This window comes from Xyrauchen texanus, chromosome 32 (assembly GCF_025860055.1).
Source record: "Xyrauchen texanus isolate HMW12.3.18 chromosome 32, RBS_HiC_50CHRs, whole genome shotgun sequence".
NCBI classification, from domain to species: domain Eukaryota; kingdom Metazoa; phylum Chordata; class Actinopteri; order Cypriniformes; family Catostomidae; genus Xyrauchen; species Xyrauchen texanus.
This window is the reverse complement of record NC_068307.1, coordinates 16,110,382-16,133,280: the sequence shown is the minus strand read 5'-3', so window position 1 is coordinate 16,133,280 and position 22,899 is coordinate 16,110,382. Positions and strand designations below refer to the sequence as shown.

The following is a 22,899-nucleotide window of genomic DNA, read 5'->3' as shown; positions in this document are numbered from 1 at the left end:
ACTACTTGAGTACTCTTTTAATTGGATACTTTCTTACTCAAGTAATTATTTATGTTAGTACTTTTACTTCTACTTGAGTAATTATGTTTAAGTAATTGTACTTTTACTTGAGTACAGTTTTTGGCTACTTTACCCACCTCTGCTTAGAAATGTCCTTGTTTTTGAAAGAAAAGCTTCCACTGGATAGAGGAAGATTGGAAAAAAGCGTTATGGACATCTAAGTTTGAGATGTTTGGATTACAAAGGACATCCGTGAGATGCAGTACAAATGAAAAGATGCTGGAGGAGTGCTTGACACCATTTGTCAAGTATGGTGGTGGAAATGTGATGGTCTGGGGGTGCTTTGGTGGTGGTATAATCAAGGCTGTAGCAGGAATTCTGGGCCCCTTTCATTTAAAAAAATATATAAAAAATTTGTTGTGGGCCCCCCTTGACCTGTGGGCCCCTATAATTGTTACCACCTTTCACCCCATTAGCCACGGCCCTGGGTATCATGGGAGATTTGTACAGGGTAAAAGGGATCCATGTTGCAAAGCCATGCCATACCCTGTGGATGGTGCTAGAATGGAGCAATTTCCTCCTACAACAGGACAATGACCAAAAGCACAGCTCCAAACTATGCAAGAACTATTTAGGGAAGAAGCAATCAGCTGGTATTCTGTCTATAATATAGTGGCCAGCAGTCTGACCGGATCTCAACCCTATTGAGCTGTTGTGGGAGCAGCTTGATCGTATGGTACATAAGAAGTGCCCATCAAGCCAATCCAACTTGTGGGAGGTGCTTCACGAAGCATGGGGTGAAATTTCTTTACATTACCTCAACAAATTGGCAAATAGAATGCCAAAGGTCTGCAAGGCTGTAATTGCTGCAAATGGAGGATTCTTTGATAAAAGAAAAGTTTGAAGGACAGAATTATTTAAAGTAAAAATCATAATTTCTAACCTTGTCAACGTTTTGACTATATTTCCTATTCATTTAACAACTCATTTGATGTATGTTTTCATGGAAAACTTGACATTTCTCAGTGACCCCAAACTTTTGAATGTCAGTGTACACAGTATATATAAGTAGACAAACCTGCAGGACTCCTTTAGGAATGTACCGTCCTGTAGGACTTCTGTTCCGTCCTGCATGATCCCTGCACAGGGAACTACAATCCTTCAGGATTCCTGCAGAACTTTAATGTAGGGGTATCATGAACCCCACCTGTGCTTGTAGCAATTTAAATTGCTGCCTTTTGCGGTTTAATAATCGCACCAGGATTCCTAATAGAGTGCAATGGTGTCCTTCCATTTTTCAGCCGTCTGGATTCAGGTATTTTCCCCATTCATTTCTTCCATAGATTTTTTATCAAAATCCTTCATAAAACAGTTTACAAACCAAAAAGACTCTGAGGTGATTCACAACATCACAAACTTAGTTTTGAGGCGAAAAAATCTTTATTCAAACATAAAGACAAAGCAACAAGGATGTGTACTTACCGTCTTTTATGAGGGCACAAACTACAATCTCATGAAGCATTGTGAATGATGTAATTGAATTAAAAATGATGGGAATATATAAGACTATTGGTATTAGGTTGATTATAAGTATAGAAACAATATATTTTTACATTTATTGCAAAATATTCCAATATGTACAAATATATAAGTAGCTTAAGAGTGAAGGGAGACCGACTCAGTTACGTCATTCACAGTGCGTAATAGGAGTAGGCGGTCACTCCGAGGCAGGTTTCACGGGTTTCGTTGGCCGAGGTTCTCTCATTAGTGGATTTTTTTCTCTGCTGTACCATGGGTAATGTAGTTGTTTACCATGAATTACGCCATCAAACATGATTTTTATACAATTAAGTTGATATAACTCAAATGGATGGCTTCAACAGAAGCATATACCATCATAACCTTGAAGCTTACGGTATGTCTTTCTTTAAAGGTTTATAAGTTATCGCTGAAAATAAATTTGTCTATGGGAAAAATGAATGGGATTTTTACTTCCGGAACCAGACTGACGTGCTCTTTTGTGCAACCCTTACATGGAAGCAAAACACTCTTGAAATCAAGTGATTACAAACCAAACCCACAAACACAACTTTGAGCTCTTTTATTTCAAAAGGTTTTTTTTTCCATAACAGAAAAAAATATATATATAGAAATAAAAACCAAAACAATTAAATATAAAATTTGAGAAAAAAATAAAAAAGGAGCACAATATCATTATTATTATTATTATTCAGGACGTGCTGGTGGCAAGTGTTCAATTAAAAAAAATTCAGCATTTTATCAACAGTCCTGTACTGATACAATGAGTGAAACTTTGCTGTTCTGAAACTTTTTTTGACAGCAGAAATAAAGAAACCATATCTGTCCAATTAAATTATGATGTGCTCCTCTTTGACCCACAATAGTCACCATGATAAAATTACACTTTGGTTGCTTAGATCAGACCTCTAAATGTGAAGAAGCTACTGCAAACTGAGAAATTTCCAGAGAAGGTAGTTCTTGTGGATTATTGGAAAAAACTCAACACAAAATGCAGGATGAAAAAAATACACAAGCCTCTCTTTTGCGGGAAGATCTATCAGGAAGAAACTGAACAAAAACATGAAGAAATTCTCCACACAGTCAAGCTCAAAACATCACAATGCAATGAAAGAAACAATGCAAAAATCAACAGAAAGACATACCGATACAAAAACTAAGATGTTTTCTAGGAGTAAGACAAATAAAAGCATGAAATGAATTTCTGTATGAAACCAGCTCCAGAGCTGGCATTCTTACACCTGACTGGACAGGATAGACCTGCAACCTGACCAATCAGACAACAGATACAACTCCGAGGTAGTTCAAAGGCCAGGCTGACCTGGACATCTAAAAACACAATCACACATAGACACACAGAATTCTGCTTAACTAACTGTATTACAGATGAAAGGCTTGCTTAGAAACATGTTATGAACCTGTGATCAAATAATCCGTCCTTCTGCTAGAAGATGTTCCTGTGTCCACATTTCTGACAACTAGATTAAAGCTGAGAGCCAAGAGTTAAAAAAAAAAAAAAAAAAAAGAAGCAAATTTCCAAAACAACCATTTATTTTGACCAATTCCCCTGTCATTGCAGTAGTCCAAACTATTGGGTAGTCTTCAACTGTAGGCAGAAAAGGTCTTTGGTGAAAAGTGTCATAGTTGAAATTGTATGTTGTTAGTTTTGTCAAATTTAATTAAAGTGACCAAATACATTGTTTAGTCAGAAATGTGGTGTCTCTTTTATGAAACATTTCTTCTAAATGTATCTGTTAATTTGCATTTAATTCACATAATGCATGCTGTAACCAATATTTTAGGAATTTACAGAGAGCTGAAAATGTAGATATTTAAAAACTGACTTGCAAAGTATAAAAAGTTACAAATTTTCTATTAGTTTGGGCATTTATTTCTTTCTACATAAAAGAAACATTGCACTTCTGCCTTGCTTGGAAAAATCCTGAAGTGTTGTAAAAAAATAAAAAAAAATGGTAAAGAAAAAAAATAAAATCACAATCAGTGTGTGAACAGCTTTCCCAAAATCCACGACATTCCTTTTATTAGCCCCTCCCAGATCCACCCACACATACCTCAGTTAGTCTGACCCCACCCACTTCAACAAAACAGTCATCATGCCCCACCTCCCACTAAGCCCTGCCTACCCAAATCTTCATTTACTCCTATATCTACCAAAAGACTTTACATATATATTCAATAGAAAGACTCGTTCACAAAAGACACGCAGTCCCTGAAACAAAACATCTTTGATTCAGAGCAAAATTAGAAAAAAGAAAATCTTTGTTTTTAGAGTCAGGTGTAAGGATCAATAGCCATCAAGCATTGCATCAGTCAATCTAAACCCCACCCTAAAAGGTAAAACATTTTACTTCTAAAAAGGCAAAGAGTGGAAGACCAAAAGCAAACAGAAACCTCTTAATTTTGACTGCAACGGCAAAAAATATTTTCTTGTCTGTTTGAGAAACAGTCCATAAAAACTTAATAAAAACCATACAAAAAAAAAACACCATCATGCATCGAAAGGTGTCCTCACCATCACTCACTACAATATTCACAGACATGGTCTGTGTAAATAGTCCTTGGTAAAAAATAAGCATTTTTCATCATCTCATTTGTTTTTTCTTCTTTTTTCTTTTTTTTTAGCAAAATAAATCTCTGCCCCCTTCTTTGTCCACAGATGGTGTAAAGGTTTCCTGTCTATTGCTCATATCAGTCAATTGAATCATGGACACATTTTCTGGGACCTGTGCATGAGCATCACTTCCTCTCTGATGTCACTTCCTCTAAGAGAAAGAAAAAGCTGTTACCACAGTAACCATTTGCAGATTGTGTCTGGCTCAGACCTCAGACAATTAACCTGTAACAAGAAAAAAACAAATCAGTCATATTTTACCCTAAAATTAAGTAACATTTTATTTTGTATAAATAAAATGAAGCCTATTGTTATCAATGATTTTCAATAGATTGCCATTACTGAAATACAGCAGTAAGAATTCTTATTTTACAGACTGCATTTTTTTTTAATATATGAAATATAATTTCTAATTTTGTCTTTAGATTTTGGGGTGAAATATGACTGTATTCTTGACAGAATTTACCCATGGACACTTATTTGATTCAACATAAGTTTTGTCCTAGGATTTAACCTAATCTAGGTTTGGTTAATTGAAAATTGAGAATCAATTAACAATGTTAAAGGGATCGTTCACCCAAAAATGAACATTCTCTCACCATTCACTCATCCTCATGCCATCCCAGATGTGTATGACTTTCTTTCTTCTGCTGAACACTAAAAGATTTTTAGAAAAACATCTCAGCTCTGCAAGTCCATACAATGCAGGTGAATTTTGGCCAGATCTTTGAAGGTCCAAAAAGCACATAAAGGCAGCATAAAAGTAATCCTTAAGACTCCAGTGGTTAAGTTAATGTCTTCAGAAGCGATTGTATGGACCTACGGAGCTGAGATATTCTTCTGAAAATCTTTGTTTGTGTTAAGCAGAAGAAAGAAAGTCATACACATCTGGAATGGCATGAGGGTAAGTAAATGATGAGAGAATTTACATTTTTGGGTGAACTGTCCCTTTAACTAAATGCTCAGAAATGCAAGAATAGTAAGTGAACTGGTATTACAAAAAAAAATTATGGCTTTGCTCAGATTTTAAAAAACAATAACTGATAATCAAATACCTTTTTATTGCTTGTTGGGTTGGAAAGGGTATGATGAAGGATCAGAAGAGGACACATCTTGTGGCTGTACACCATTTTCCTGCTGAGAGGACCACAGGCAGAAATTATAAATCAGAATGAATGACTTCCAAATTCAAATGATTGACCAAATGCACAAAAAAATTATAGAATTAGTATATAAAAGACAATAGCAGGTTTTTATATAAATTCCATTGAGTGTGCCACTGACCTCAGGAGGGATGGCAGCAGATTGGATGTGGGTGTACTGAGGGATGTAAGCTCCAGGCATTGCAGTGTTGGCAGGAATAAACTGCAGAACAGCAGAAATGGATTTATTAAAACAGGTGTTAATATTAAATATTAATTAGCATAGAAGCTTATGCCATATTAGTGCAAGCTGCAAAAGAGGATCGTACAGTGGCAGTGCCGCCTAGAGAGAGATGGCCCATCTGCTGCATGAGGGGCTGCAGTGACATAGGATGCTCCATAGAGGGCGACAGAACTGCTCCCTGGAGTCAAGAAACAAACAAAAAACAAATAGAATTTCAGAGATTAAGATATAATTCTAAGAGAATTCAGAGGGGAGAATTAATTTAACAGTTGAGCCTTCTTTGCGTGCAATTTTTCAGTGCAAAAACCTGCGTCTTATGCATTAACCACTAGCAATCATGTTTTAACTGGCATTTAAATGCACTGAAATAGCACTGCGCAATCAGTATGTAAGCATTAGGGCTGTCAATCAATGAAAGTTTTTAATCGAGTTAATTATATGATGTTGTTAAATTTATTTAATCACATATAAATATTTGCTTTGAAAGGCCATTAAATAACAATATTTCAATAATTATTAAATAATTATAATATAGTTAAATAATTATATATATTTTATAAATATAATAATTTAGATAATTATATGCATTACATTATTGTGGCAGACGAGTAAAACATTGATAAGACAATACAAAAAGTATCTTTAGAAGGCAATATTTTGTTTATTTCCATATTATTAAACCTAAGCCTAAAGATGCATCAATGTACACCAGCGTCCGTCGGACACTTTAAGTGTCTCACTTTGGTTGCGTTGCGTAATAAATACCATGTTTTCAGGTCACAGTCAAGTTAAACGTAGTTCGAAACTCTTATTTAGCTGTGTTTGAACGCAAGAACACATTCTTGACTTTGCTGTTGCTAGTGCCTTGCAAGCCTGAGTGTAGTTTGTTGTCTGTAGAGCTGGAGTTTTGCTTACTGCCCCCTGCTGCAATTAGGTGGTACTTCAAGATTGAATTGCTCAGATGGTAAGGATATTCCTTTTTGCGAATTGCATTAATTAGCCAAAAACGTTATTTTTTTCATATAATTAATCGGACTGATTTAATGTGTTAAATCGAAAGCCCTAGTTAAGTATGTTCCTTCAGTGAATTGGGTGCTAAAACAACACAGCACTTGCAAATAACCGCTATAATCGGGTGCAATACTTTCGTTGTAATTTCTTCCTACATAGGGGCAAAAGAAGGACATACTGCTGGTAATTCACTCACACACATGCTCTCAATGACTCATGTGTATATGCTATTGTGTGTGAGTCATCTGTTTGGTAATAGAGGTGAAGAAGACATGGAAAAGTCAACAAAGAAATAAATGCGAGAAAGAGGCAGAATATTTTGGCCTTACCGGGTGCTGCATGATGTAAGGCTGATGTGGCATCCATGAGGGATTCTGTGCCAGGAGAAATACACACAGACAGATGTTAGATCAGGGAGCAGGTGCTAATCAAAAGCACTCACATCAACATAGCCTAAGCGTTAAGATGAGGGAGTTGAGGTAGATCAGTACCTGGTAAGAAGAGATGGGAGAGATGTATGGAGACACTCCTGGTTGAGCCATTAGCCGGTTACCCATATGGTAAGGAGTAGCATAGTACCTGTGAAACGGATTCATTAAGGTACAATATTTTTGATACAACATTTAAATATCAGCTATTCAATGGTAACTGCACAACAGACAGCATCTGAGCAGCCCAGAGCATATGGGCAAATGATCAGTACAAGTCAAGGCAGTGATTACTTTATTAGTACAAAACATTAAGGAGAGAGTCTCTTGTTGTGTCATTAGCTCAGTTAACCCCCAAATAAAAAAAACTGCCATCCTTTATTCACCATCATGTCATTCTAAACCTGCAGAAGTTTCTCTCTTTTGTGGAAAACAATAGGAGTTTAGCACAATCTCCGAGCTGCTTCTTTCCATACAATGAAAATGCTGTCAATCTCAGGGTGAGTAAATGACAGAATTTTCATTTTTGGGGTGAACTGTTCCATTATTTGGAGCAAAAAAAAAGAAAATACTCTCCTTTATGTGCCATTACGTTCATTTGCCTTTATAATGTAGACTACGTTTATGTGGGTTTGTCTTTATTTTAGAGCACTGCGTGTGGGGTGAAGAAACTATGGATTATAGGGTATAAAACATTATGTCAGTGAAGATTAAAGAACTATTTTTTAGAAGTAGATCTGGCGCAACTTTACCCGGTGCATGGACAGAAACAACAGGATTGGCACGGAGGAATCCAGCAACACTTGCAGTGAAAACCTTTATTAGACTTAAAATGAATAACATTAACCCATGCTTTTTAGCATTTAGGCCTTCAGCAGGGTCCTTATGAAGACCTACGTGCAAAAGCATGTTGTTATTCATTTTAAGTCTAATAAAGGTTTTCACTGCAAGTGTTGCTGGATTCCTCTGAGCAATTTAAGACACATTAAATCTGTTTTCTTACCCATTCTGAAGGGCAGTATTAGGGTCATAGGTCAAGGTCATCCCGCTCTAAAGGAAAAGGGAAAAAAGGAGAGTTATTTTTTTTTACAGAGTTATAAACATTCATACACATCATAATGGTAGTTTTGCTTTTTATACTTAACAGTTCAAATTTGTTAATAATGAATTATGTTTAATTATGAAGAATGGAAGCCAAACAGAGCGTGAAGTATTATGTCATATATATTTAACATGAACAGCTCATTACGCTTCCGGGCACAAACACAAACTCTTGCACCTCTTGTCAGAGACATACATAAACACACAGGTGGAAACGGGACTTACTAGTCTCACCTCTGCATCTCGTGTCCAGGTTCTGCCATTGGGGATGTATTTCACCTGACTCTGTCTTTTCTTCTGCCCACCGTCAGCAAACTTACACAGCAGTGGCTCTGATGCACCTGTCAAACACACACACACACACACACACTTAGTAGCCAATAGCCTATATATAGACCCTATAAATGAGACAGACAGACAGATAGATAGATAAGAAAGAATATGGTGGATATTTACCCAGCATTCCAGAAGAAGACTTAATGAACTTCCCGTTAAAGTGAGAGATCACAGCATCACACTTCTCTGTAGAGTCCATCCTAAAAATAGAGGTACATTTCATATCACATCCACATAGAGGAACAGTATATAGCCTATATGACACCATTTCACACATAAACATCCAGAAGCTGCATACATACAAAAAATCAGTACTCAGAACATGCCGTGAATTCTCACTAACCTGGCAAAACCCACTCCCCGACTCACTCCGTTAGTGTCGCGGAGGATGCGGGTGGAGACAACCTGTCCAAAGGGTTTGAGGAGGTTCTCCAGCTCCTGCTCATCCATAGACACAGGAAGGTTGGACAGGTACAGGTTAGTCGGGTCCTGCTCCTGTTGCTGAAAACATAAAACACACAGCACAAACTTTAATTTAATTTAATAATTGCTAGTCAGTTGCAGGTGGTATTAGAGGGAGGGACATACTCATTCATTTAATTGGACAAAACTCTGTAGAGCAAAATGAGTCATCAACTATTATTTTTCAGTTTTCTGAGACAAAAAAAAGACTACACTAGCATGTCAGCTTCAAAGCTAGTAGACTTGGACCTTTTTTAATTTCATATGATCTTTAACATAGTGCATGAAAGTTGAGAAACAAATTTCATCAGCATTGGTATACAAAGACCTGGGCCAAAACGGAGTAAGACAATCCATTTATTCCTTTTTCCAACTCCTGGAATCGTGCATCCAGTCTCTCAAGGCTGAGACCTTAAGGCGCTGGAGGGAGTTTTCATCTTCTGCCTATGTTGCGATTTAGAATTTGCCACAGTAAAATTCTATAGTTGCCCCTCAGCTAGCAGGGACTTGTGTATTTAAATATGACATTTGATTGGCTGTAGGCAAAATCTTAGTTAGCTATTCTAGATGTATCTTCTGAAACAAGGGAGGGCAAGGATGAGACGTCAGCATTCCTCAACATATATGCGTCAAACTTGTTTACATAGTACACACACACACAAACACGCACGCAGGTACACACACACCTAACATGGAAGTGGGAGAGTAATATGCTGACAGCGGGGAGGAAGAGGAAAAACAGGGCAGATTAAAAATGTAAGATACAGGCAGAAACGCTCAGCAGAAGCTGGGAGAAGGTCACTGCAGGATTTTTTACACGCATACTTTTTTGTCACACTAAAGATACACTGGAAATCTGTGCATTTGCATGTGTGTACTTTGGACAAATTACCCCCCGAAGAGAGCAAAATCGGACAAAACCTCCCTTTGTAAAAATGATTCATAAATAATGGGTTTTTTTATTTTAATTATATCACATTTTGCCCTTTATGTGCAAAAATATTGCAAAATTAACCAACGGTTAATTTCCAAAAATGTCATGACAATTGTCATTTATTTCCACATTTTCAAAGAACTATTATAAGGTTACTTAGTTACTTTATCCACTATATCACTATCAGTATCACAATAATATAAAACACTACTTTAAAAAGGAATAATTATATTACTTAATAAATAGAACTCGTTTCACCAGACTTGCCCATGCCAGCTGTCCATGATTTAAGTTTTTGAAATCTTTAACTTGCAGCCTAAGTCAGACAGTCATTGTAATTTTAAACACTGAGACTGGAAAAATTATGTTTAAGTGAATTAACATAGTGAAAGCATGAATTAAGTATCCTATGTGTTAGCTGGGTTTCTTAAAGGAATACAAACTAAACTAAAACAAATGAATATTTTTGAAAGAATATTTCAGCTCTGTAGGTCCATATAATGCAAGTGAATGGTGGCCAGAACTTTGAAGCTTCAAAAAGCACAAAGGCAGCATAAAAGTAATCGATAAGACTCGAGTGGTTAAATACATGTCTTCTGAAGTGATATGATAGGTGTAAGTGAGAAAAATATCAATATTTAAGTAAGTTTTTACTATAAATTATCCTCCCTGCCTAGTAGGTTGCGATAAGCACGAAGAATGCGAATTGCCAAAAACAAAAGTAGAAGAATGTGGAAGTAAAAATTGACATTTGTTGTAAAAAAAGGACCTAAATATTGATCTGTTTCTCACCCACACCTATTTTATAGCTTCAGAAGATATGGCTTAAACCACTGGTGGCCACCATTAACTTGGTATGGATCTACAGAGCTGAAATTGTCTTCTAAAAATAAGTAAATGATGAACATTTTTAAATTTTTGGGAGAACTATTTCTATAAGGTAAGCTACACTTACCACTGGTCAATGTCATTTTTAATGATTGAAAATGGTAATATTTGCTATATTTCAGTGTAGAATGGCATACTCACACAAACACATAAAACGACAGTACTTGTATCATACTCCGTATCGGCCACTGCTCTAAAACGATGTACTTGGTACTTGTATCAGCCTTCAAGCCTTCAGGTATCGGCACATCACCTAGTACTTAAAATTAGCTTGATATATAAACAGTAGGCATTTATGATATAACCTAATTAATGAATTTCCTGAATCACACTTACAGACAAGGCATGAACTAGATACCCAGGAAAAGAAAGCGTTGTCATGAATGGTTGAATGACTCACCTTGGCCATCTGAGCCTGAACTCCGCTGGTCTTTAGCGCTGCAACGGCTTTTTGCGCTGACACAGGACTGTCAAAATCCACAAACCCATAGCCTACAAAGAGGACACACTGTATTAGCACACATCACCTCATCTAAAATCAACCACTACAACAAATATTCATGTATACACTATGTGTCAATTAAAAATACAATTCATTTTGAGGTCACACAATCACATGACTGAGGTCACTATTTATATGTGGTCTTTAAAATGATATCATGACTAGAGGTCGACTGATTGTGGATTTTGTTGATACCAACAACTAAGGCTGTGAAAAAGGTCAATAACCGATTTATCAGCCGATAAATATTTTTCAACTTGATTTATAGAATGTAAAAAAAACTTTCTTAGCTTTTCTGTACTATGACCAATAGTCCGAAATGGATAAAATCCCAAATGCAGTTTACTGTGGAACCAAAATCCCAATAATGACTACAAAAAAAGATTTGGAGCATAACGCTGGATTATGAACAAGCCGGAAATACACATACTTATTCCGGGACTCTTATTTTGAAATGTCAGAGACTTGGCTCGGATGTAATTCTCTATATTAAACTGTTTACCAAATTAAGTTTTTTTTATAGCCTTCACCAGGTTAAGGACTTTGTATATACTGCATGTATATATATATATACATATATACATATATATATATACATATATATATATATATATATATACATATATATATATATATATATACATACATATATATATATATACATATATATATATATATATATATATATATATATATATCAATCACCAGATTAGTTTTTTTATCATTATTTATAAGATATGAAGTTAGAGACACGATGTATGTGCTGACGGGGCATGTTTCCATTTGATAAATGTTTTCTTTTATGCCCTCGCTCAATTTAAGAACACTTGATTAACTAATCAAAATAACTAAATCTGCATTTAAGTGATGATAAAAATACGGATGAATATTGTCTGTCAGTGATTGTTTTTATTTCATCTTTAAAGGCCACAGAGGAGCATGAAGGAATAAAAAAATATATAAACAACTGTCTGCATAGATTTTTGCCAAAAATGATTTGGTTTGTATATCTTTGTTTTGTTTTGAATATTATGGCAGCAGTAGTCAGCCTATCCTTCTTATATTGCGATATACTCCATGTATTACTGGACAGTAACTACAAAAGCCAAGTTTTAATCACATTTGGCACTTTGCGGGTGTTCATTTCGGACCCTGGTTACACATATAGACAAGAAAGAACAAAATTGCAATACGAACCTTTGCATTGGTTTGTAGTCTTGTCAAGAATGGCTTTGGTGGACACGATTTTACCATATCTGCTTACAGAGAGAGCAGAGAGAGAGAGAGAGGACAATGAGAACCAAAATGAAACACAAGATCTGCAATAATCCTTGAGCCACGAAAAAATAACACTACCCAAAAGAGCTCTCCTAGTCTATTTTAAACACATTTATTTCAGAAACAAAGAGCTGCTTGTGACAGAGTCATCCACAGACACTTGATGCCATCAGTCCAGGAGCTGCTGTGTGACAGATGAGGACTGAGCCGCTTTAATGGAGTGTCCATGAGAAACCTGTTATTACAGCACACAAATCACCACAGTTCAAAGAAAACACTTGTCTTATCCTGCGCTAGTGTATGAAGAGACTCTTTGCTAATAGTACAGGGAACAGGGGATAAATACTTAAGTGCTCTGCATAAAATGATGATCGTTTACGGTCAGCTGACGGTAAACGATCTCTCTCTATCCTTGCACCACCTTCCACAGTCAGCCTTTATCCCTCTGGGAGGCTTAATTAGCCTGATAAGGGACCGGGTGTGTATAATCACGACCCGACCCGCCCTCAGCCCTGTCACATTCGGTTTAATAATAATAATAATTTATTAATGAAATTAAATCAGACATGCCATTTGACATTAGAATTATATTCCCCCAAATTGTTTTATACTTAATATTCAGCATTATATATTGTAGATTAATATGAAACTATCATTAAACCTCTCTAAACTTTCATTTTCTTTTGCTCAGTCAACTCTCCTGCTTCAAACCAACATTCGATCCCTTGCACTAAAAAGGCTCTTTCTCTCCCGCTCCTGGTTTAATTTTCATTTTCCGCAGTTTCAGCTGAACTTATCATACAACACTTGTGGCTGATAGTCTGCAATCGTATTTTAGAGCTCCTTGTGTGCAGTGAATCGATTTCCATTTGTATGCCCATGATATGTAGGCTTAGGCCATTGAGCGTATTGGATAGAACAAAAAACGCCCCATATCCACGATGTGCTTTGTCTCATTTTTAAACCATCGCACCACTAACTCCCACACTAGCAACACAGTTCAACATGTCTGATGCACATAAGCTACCGTTACACCACAGCTCTGATGTGACGGATTCTCAACTCAAGTGCTAGTGAAGTGAAAAATGTATTTATTCACATTTCTGAAGGATTAGATCTATTGACGTCTCATGAAGGCTGCACAGTAAAGAGCCATGACAGCAGAAAGGGACTAGGAAAGGGCTATTTTTTATCCACCTTCACCGAGTGCTGATATTTCAAAGCAGAAATTTAAATACTGTCATATATAAAGCATTTTGCATTAAAATTCTCATCTTAAGGAATGAATAAATTAATATTCATGTACTGCAAAAGAAAACACAAAACATAATTTTGGAGCATGTCCTGTGTAATGATACAAGGGAGGGAAAAGAAGAGCAAATCACATTTCACACACCGATTACAAGACTCCACGAACCAGCGGACCACACAACCTTGGCCTTGACCTATGCGCTCCAGCAGGGAGGACCCGTTTCCTGCCCCAACCAGCAGAATTCCGATAGCAGATCCCAAAGCGATGCTGTATTTCAGCCTGATGCGAATCAAGGCAAATCAATCTGCCGCTCTAGCCTATACGTTCACTCACTGTGATTAAAACAGCTGTGAGGTATATCACTGCAATACCTCAGAGCTGAATAGATGCATTCCTTATAGTGGTTAACCAAAATATAGGGCTGGTTTTAATAAACATGAAGTCAGTGGTATTGTGCCCACAGTCTGAATGTACATATGACCTTAATTTCACTTTTAACCAGGACACAAGCCAAGAGGATTATAGGCCACCCCCCCAATTGACTCTTTACAATCAATCTGGGGATTACCAGACTGATGGCTGGTCTCCCAGAGGCAGTGAGGGGTAAATGGGGAATGTTTGGAAGGAATACACATCAGAACGAGGGGAGGGGATCAGAACGCTTACACACAAACAAGCACATATTTACAGTATGTCTATTGACAAGATATCATACTTATGGGTGAAGGGTTACGTAATAACATTGCTGGTACCAATACTAAGTATTCCATTCTGTGTAGTAGTGCAAAATTAGTAACAGCAGACACAGCACATTTTAGGGGAACTAAGCATCATGTATTTGGAAACTAAACCCAAATGATGTCTGCAGAACTGATCAACAAGCGACTTTTCCTGTTCTAACTGCTGAATCATGACTTTTAGCCCAGTACTGCAGGCAGTGATCACACCAGAGCTGACAAAAACATATGCTGTTGATGTGTTTGATGAGCTTCAGAGGGTGACACGTGAAGAACTTGTGTAGCATAACCACAGACTAAGAAAGAGAGGGTTAGACTCCCTTTTAAACCTTGTATTAAGATGCCTCTGGGGTGATCCTATCACATGTGGCCAGGCGAGACACATTGCTGTTTACACCTGGTAACTTAAATGCGTCTACTTTGACCACTTGTGTACGGATTTCTAGGGGAGGGTCTCTTGTTTCATTATAAACATACATCAATCACTATGGGAGTAACCTACTGCATGATAATAAACCACAAAAAAGTCAGAAAAGACAAAGAAAGTGTGAATTAAACTGGTGCGCTGCTTCTCCGAGTTCAATCTAAGCACAAATGCAACATTTCAAACAGAATTCTCCATTGTTTTAGTGGAATTCCTGTATTAACCTGAGCTTCAGATTTGTGCTTGTCATATGTGTCCCTGCATGTTGATATCAGACACACTGATCTATGAAGTTCTCTTGCTTGTGTATGTTTAGACAAGTTTAAACACTTGTTTTACAAAATGGCATAGAATAGTGCAGAAGTATGAGATGTTGTTTCTCACAGTAAAAAAAAATCTGATGGTCCTCATTACAGATTCGAGTGAAAACATTTCAATTATTTATGGTGTTTGCAGAATAGCGTATCAGTAATATCATGCCGCGTTTGGAAGCCTATTTCTGACATATCAACCTTGGCTTTCACCATCTCTTGACTTAAGATATATCAGAGATTATTTAGCAGAGATGGGCCACTTCTATAAAAATGAATGGGAGAATTTGGAATGCCCAACCAAGGAGCTCTGAGCACCCAACAGTCAAGGATGTAGAAAGGAAGTCCCACCTTATAAAAAAAAAATAATAATATGTATAAAATGTATAAAAATGTAAAAACAACCATGATGAACAATGAACAATCTGAGTTGATTGCAGGACACCACTTGCTGTAATAAGACAGTAATCCCAATGGGAATGGGCAATTAAGTCTTTCGCCTGATAGACTTCCAATGGCAAACAAATTTCACTATGCGAACTTCACATGAGGTTACATTTTGGTTAACTTTGAATCACAAATTCACAGCGTTGACCAATAGGAAGTTGCTTGGTTTGGCAGTGGCCTCTGTGGGTGATGCTTCATACATAGCTACACTGAATATTCAAAATGGATGAGGAAATCATTTTAGTGGTGAGTTGCTGTATAACTTCACTCTCCTGGAAAAACAATTATCTTCTTTGCAAGTAGTTTTTACGAGTTTCACACTCCCTTAACATCTGCCCATGCCTTCTTTGCCTGCAGAATATCGCCTTACAAAGGTATATGTTGAAGCCTTTAAGCATGCAACGTCATGAGGTCATGTGACAACATGGCAAAATACAGTTTGAATTTTTTATTTGGATACAGCACACAGTTTCAAATAGTATTTTGGAAAAAACTGAAGTAGGCACAAAACAGTGAATGTTTTGCAATTTTCAGTAAGCAGTATCTAGTATTCCATTTCAAACACAGCCAGTGTGACTGGCTTAGATATCATCACAATGGGTGGTGTGGTTTAAACTGGTTATTAGTAGTGTAGTCTTGAAAAGAGCTGAAACATTGATGTTTGCAGTGTACACAAGGGCTCGTGAGGGTTTATGCTATAACCTGGTCTAATTCTGACAATCTCACACATTCAAGCTGTTAACTGACACCTGGTCTGATGTGCTACAAAATCTCATATTTAAGGTAAAATAGAAAAATAACTGAAAATATATTTGCCATAGAAAAGTTTTAATGCACATCAATGATACCGACTGATAACCAAGCTGATTTTGTCATAACAGTAACCACTGCTTTAAAAAATACTCACGGCTGGCAAAGTTTGACCAGGTCATGATCAGTGGTTCCAGGTGGTAACCCGCGGATATAGAGGTTTGTTTTGCTGAGTTGCTCCCAGCCAGTTGTGCTGCTGCTGCTGCTGTTGTTAGTGCTGCTGTTGGTGCTCGGACTGGACGGAGCCATGGGGAGAGTGGGCGGAGCAACAGGAGGCTGTCATGGAACAAAGATTTAATTTATTTGACAGAAATAATTTTTGGCACTAAAACTTTTTACCCTGCAACTTAAATAGAGTTTAGTCATGACAACTCACGGAAAGATTTAGCAAGTTAATGTGTATATGAGACATCGATAGGATATTGGACTTGGATATTAGATGTCCCTCAAGTGTCAAAAGCTTGATCTCATTATATATATATATATATATATATATATATATATATATATATATATATATATATATATGGTATGGGACTTTTAATTATAAAGAAGCCCGAAATTCACAGGGGAAGTTCACAGTGAGCTCACTGACGACTGATTAGCTGAGAAAGCTCCTGAGTTCAAACACTCAGTTCTTTTCGGGTGATTCATGAAAAAGATCCAGTTCAAAAGAGTCATTTGGTCATGACTCTCATGCGCTGGGTTTGTTGTTGTGTGGTACAGCGAGCTCATCAGAAACAGAATGGGTGAAAAATGGCGTGAGTGTCGACTGTTGCCATTGGCGACTAGATTTTAAATTATAGTTGCAATACATTATTTGTGGTCACATTTGCGACCATTTTAGTCACAGTCTGGAGCCATGCACCATGTAGAGTTTCATGCCTGAACTTAGTCATTTCTCATATTTATACAGTTGCAGACATTTTTCTGTAATGTTGTCCTGTTAACTCTCTTTTGCTTCTACAGCACCAAACCTAGGTCAATATGAAATCAAAATTGACCACAAACCATTCATTGATGTTCTTTAAGCCAAGTGCACACTACATGACTTGCAGTTGTCATCGTGCAACTTGATTTCATTCATGCTGGTGCGTGCTCAACACAACTGATCGCAGACTGGGTGTATCAACTACATGACTATGCGTATCCAACTAAAGTCCTGTGTACCCTGGTATACAAGATATCACAAGCGAGACACGAGACACATAAACGTTACACCTGGTCGTCAATTTTGTCCACTTGTGTTCGGATTTATTGGGGAGAGTCTCTGATTTCATGAGGACACTTCAATTATGTCTGTGCATTACTGAATTATAATAAAGCTCAAATTTTTTTTAAGAAGAAATAGAAAGCACTAAAACTCAGCGAACAGTTTCTCTTATTAGACTTGCATTTAATAGGGCAAACGTGACATTTAGAGTTATTTTAAAGCAGTAACTGTAACTGAGCTTTTTATGTGCGTGCTTCTCATATCTGTCCCTATTGTGCATGTTCATGCATTCACTTTTTAAATTTCCGATCGTAGGCTTATTTCCCTTTAAATCCACACATAAAAGGTGTTACAGCTGTCTTTAGCATTGTCCCATTTCAAATGGATCACCCAAAACGAAATTCATTCACAAACTCCTTCAGTTTATTCTTGATAACATTAACAAACATGAAAGAACAGCTCACGCCCCTTTTTAGCGTTTATTTGAACTTGAAAATAAGAAAAAAATCAGATGAAAATAAAAAAGGAAGATGTGGGTGAGGATTTCTTTTTATTTTCAAAAAAATGTTTGTCTCCTGCTTCCCAATATCTTGCTCTCCTCTTGCACCCTCTCTATATTTAATTGGCTGTTGCTCATTTACGGTCTCTCACTCATCAGGACAGTGCACACACCTGACGACAAGATGTCTAGATATCAAGCTGGTTTGAAATCCGTTGTTGTGTTTGCGACTTGTCGGAGATTGTCCCAGGAGTGTACACTCTACAAGACAGATGGTCAGGAGATCTGAGGCTTCTCGTCGCAGACCAGTTGCCAGCTTAAACATTAAAGGAGACAAGCTTGAGTCATGTAAGGTACTATAGGCTTTAGTCCTAAGGAATAATCTCTAAAAACTTGCACTGCCTCTGAAACGTCTGCGCTTTTTGGAAACCAAGAGTTACCAAGCCCTCATATTTTTCAACCCCTCCCCTCCTGTCCTCTCCATCAGTCTTAAAATGACCACTTTTCGCGATCCAATCACTTTCCGATGATGAATAAAAATCTTTAATTACTGATATATCACAAGACAATGGAGCGAAAAGAAAATACCCCCGCCTCACTCTCCCCTCAAACTCACTGCGGCAGGGCAACTCTATTCGTCATGATGATATCTTCAACTTTATCAGTAGTGAACTGATGTTGTTATTAAACAGTCAGTCATCACCATTATGTCTACCCACATCCATGGCTTCCTACTGTCTAATTCACATTAAAGCAAAGCACAAATAGGCCTAGAGGCACCAACAACCCTTCAACTTTCATATCAGTCCAATCTACGTATTCTTCCAAAACTGAATGTGTTGGGATTTCACTGGACAAACCCCCATTTAACTCTGCAGAAATTCATAATGCAGCACCTATTCCTTTCAATACATGTCACATGATTGTGTGCAATGATTAAGATGTGTTTAAAAGGTCATGCAACCTGAAAAACATGACAAGTGATCAGAGCATTTAGTGAGATATATGAAAATGTAGTTTTGTTCCCCTTTCTGTACCAGTTGTTCTCATTAATATTTGGTCTGGGGTTAAAAATAGATGAGTTCGACTCATTAACAAACTACAGTACCAAACTCATATGTTCTTTCATACTTTAAGCGGTGCATGTCTTGATTTCCTCAAAACTCTGCTGTAGTAGAGAGGAAGGAATGTTTTCAGAGAAATATCACATGCCGCACGCAGGAGAGCTCTGGGATACAGGATGTGTGGGCCTCTCGCCCACCCCGAGCAGTGGCCACCACAGCCCACATTACTGACTCACTTCCTGTTTCTTAGTCATTCACTAAAACGGCTCCATTTCTCGCAGCTGTCACAAAATGGCATCCTGTTAAATATCAGCGGCAATTGATCACAGAACAAAATCACCACAAAAGTGACGGCTAAACCTAGAGGCACGGTTCAAACTCATGTAATTCATACAATAAAATATGACAGATATTATGAATGCAGTGCATTTGTAGGAGCTTATCCACTCGTATATGTGTATGGGGTTTACTAAGCTAACGTTTGGGGACAAAATTGTAGAAAATCTGGGGATGCCGTCAATTGGTAATGATCCATGAGTAAATAACAAAGCTGTCAAAATTAACGCGTTAACACATGCAATTAATTTAAATGATTGAATGCGTTCATTTTTCTTAACAGCAATTATTGCATCTACCATTAATACAGCATAAACCAGCCTAAACACTTATAAAAAGAGCAGAACCTTTGCAATGTGTCCGCCCGGATTCATTACACTGACACACACTTCACAATACACAACACAACAGTGATTCAGTGTCAGTGATAAAATGATGGAGAAAGAGCTCTTAAAGCTATTTGTAGAACAAAACAAACACAGATGGGACTTCTGATAGAAATCAAGTATTTTTCAGCCAAAGTAAGGTGCATTTTAATTATCGCATAAGCATGTCAAATCTTAACTATCATATAAATGCAGAATGAGACATTTTTGTCTGCAAGTGCTTTTCATGTTCAAAGTTCAAAGCTGTGCTGACGCTCTGACGCAAATCATGAATGTAGCTTCACGATTAGTTTAACAAAGCAGATAGCCACAGTCTACCAGCAGATTAATATTGTGGAGCATGCAACCTTTGTGGGGACTAGTTTTTCAATTAGTCAAACTCCCAATTAGATTATGGGAAATGTTTAAATTTGACTTGATTTGGTGCTATGTTAGTGCATTCCTTATCTTTATACTGTGGAAGGCTTTTTTGAAAAAGAAAAAAAAAAGTATTTTGTTGCGATTAAAATTTGTATTGCACTAATAAATAAATAATGTTTTTATTCTAAGAATGCAAAAGGTTTTCTTTTAGGGGTTGGGTATGTATTACTTATAATTAATGTTATGTAAAAACAATAGAAGTTTATGATATGTCCCTATTAAGATAAAAGCTAAGTAAGTTTTTTGTGTGTTCCCACTACATAAAAGGCCACCTGACTGTAACTATTGGGGATAGTGGGAGTTTCTTGTGTTTTTGACACACTGACCCATTTCCGCATGAGCAACCCAAACTTGTGCACTCAGGTGAAATTGGACGTGGCCCCATAAGCTTGTTAGTGCTTGATAATTAATGAGGCAAGACATCAAGCCACTTTTCCATCCATAAGGTGCACAAGTGCGTGAAAATCACGTGCTGATAGAGAGGGATACTTAGAAGGTACATATAGCAGAAATGAAGGGATGTCTTTAAGGAACTAATTAACCTCAAATTAAAATGAGAAAGGTGAAAAGGATGGACAGATGGAGATAATGTCCCAGTTACCGCTGCAATCTGTCAGGTGACTATTATTCCTTCTTTCATTTTCCTTTCAAGATTAAAATCGATAGATTTCAACTGTATTAAAACTATTCTGAGATTGCCTAGGGAACATGTCCAGCTTTATCGATAAAAAAGTAATTTAGCAAAGTCATGGGAAGGGTAACCAAGACAGAATAGCCTAAGCATTGGGTGAATGAGAGGCAGGAGATCACATTCAATATCCAAGCCACTCTCATACATCTCTGTGTCCCTTGGGTCCTGAGCTATGTGCTGTAGTCTTTCTAGACCATATGGTTCCTATAAACTGTGAAATTCTGAAGCTAATTAACTTATGTTGCCTCTTATCACAGCCATCACTGAGCTCTGCCACATGAGCTCCTATGCAAATGCATGTGAAAATTTGATTTCATGCAGTGTGCTTGTGTATATGTGTCATCCATAAATTATCACATTTACAGAACTGTAATGTATATGACAAGCAATGTTTAAATATAATCTCGTAAACCACGCCCACTGCCGGCCCACTAACTTCTGGAACACATCAGATTTGCTCATGAATATTCATTAGACAGAGATTTTTCAGAACACACCCGGCAATCTCCTAACACAAGCTGGCATGAGAGACTTTCATCACTTTCTCACATCCTCACCATCAACACCAGCTTTAAAATTCTTATCATAATGAGATATACCACACGTAGTGACCTTCAGACAACATAACAAGACAGAAGAGATTTATTTAATCATATAGACTTCCCTTACTACATTTACATAACACATAAAATACCACTTTAGTATAGTCTCGTTTTTATTTATGGACTGTTTGTGATATCCCAAAGTAGAAAATAAATAAATAAATAAAAGACTGGTGTCCGGAATTGACTTCCAGGTCCGTCAATAGACTTCTATAAATATTACATTGTGCGATTGTACAGTAAATAGTGTTTTATATTCAACAAAATAGCATGAATTGGTGACATATTTATGTAATTAGACGTGAAGGCCTAATTACAAAAGCAGAATCGTTAGTTAACCCGCCTCAAAATAACGAAAATAGAGTACTGATGTGGATGTGTCTCAAAACCTAGTGCGCTGCCAACATAGACAGCACTTTTGGGTATCATATGTGCGTGCAGCATTTTTGCCATTTTAAACGTTTCTTTTTACCACAAAAATTTTGCACTTGCTTTAATGTTCAGAAATGCTATTTAGGTATTCAGCTGGTAGGTTTTGATACACAGCCATTGTAGCCTACGTGTGTGTGCGTGCAAGAGTAAGAGGGGTTAAATAAATTCTGTCCCAGGTAAAGGATCCACTTACCTACTGTAAATCCATCCCATTACCCGATATTTTTATCATTAATAGCTTTGCAACGTATCCCACTTTACATACCTGCTTTCGATACGGAGTTCTTAATGGATTGGCCGTATTTGCGAAGATCATCCTGTATTCCGTTGCGTTTTCTGACCCAACGATGTTTAAAAAAATAAAAAAAATCCCAAAATCAGATCCGAGTCGATGTTATGTTACAGTATAACTGCAAATTTTCCACATCGCACACTTTTAATGCTGGTAATCCGTTCTCGAGCAGAGGAGATTAATACTGAATAAAAAAAACTATTTTTTGATCGCCGTTCACCGATGGTTTATTCCCACGTTGAGTAGTCCGACCAGTTTCGGTAAATCACCCGGTTCATTGATCTCGATTCTATTGCCCGCAGCGAAGACCCACCTACCGAGGAACGATCTACCTTGCAGTCAAACTGCAGGGTGATGTTGAATCTAATCAACATCAGTGACGCGTATTTGTCCTCACAATAATGCAAATTATACACGTGCTGGAAAAATGTAATTGTGTAAAACACGTTTTCTAAAATTATAATGACAAAAAAAATAAGAAGACAC

At 37.1% G+C, this 22,899-nt stretch overlaps 1 protein-coding gene across 2 annotated transcripts; it reads right to left on the bottom strand.

The window, feature by feature from the left end:
* Positions 1-2,096: 2,096 nt before the first annotated feature.
* Positions 2,097-22,687, bottom strand: rbms1a (RNA binding motif, single stranded interacting protein 1a). Of its 2 annotated transcripts, none has more exons than XM_052101956.1 (14): positions 22,387-22,687; positions 16,576-16,754; positions 12,417-12,475; positions 11,118-11,209; positions 8,777-8,934; positions 8,554-8,633; positions 8,323-8,438; positions 8,000-8,046; positions 7,060-7,147; positions 6,898-6,942; positions 5,643-5,735; positions 5,456-5,536; positions 5,227-5,308; positions 2,097-4,396 (listed from the first exon to the last, which is right to left on the bottom strand). In XM_052101956.1, the coding sequence occupies exons 1-13, from the start codon at positions 22,435-22,437 to the stop codon at positions 5,231-5,233; spliced, it is 1,167 nt and encodes a 388-aa protein (XP_051957916.1). In that variant the 5' UTR covers positions 22,438-22,687; the 3' UTR covers positions 2,097-4,396; positions 5,227-5,230. The 2 variants fall into 2 exon arrangements, with proteins under 2 accessions (XP_051957916.1, XP_051957917.1); XM_052101957.1 differs by having other exon boundaries at positions 8,332-8,438.
* Positions 22,688-22,899: the final 212 nt, after the last annotated feature.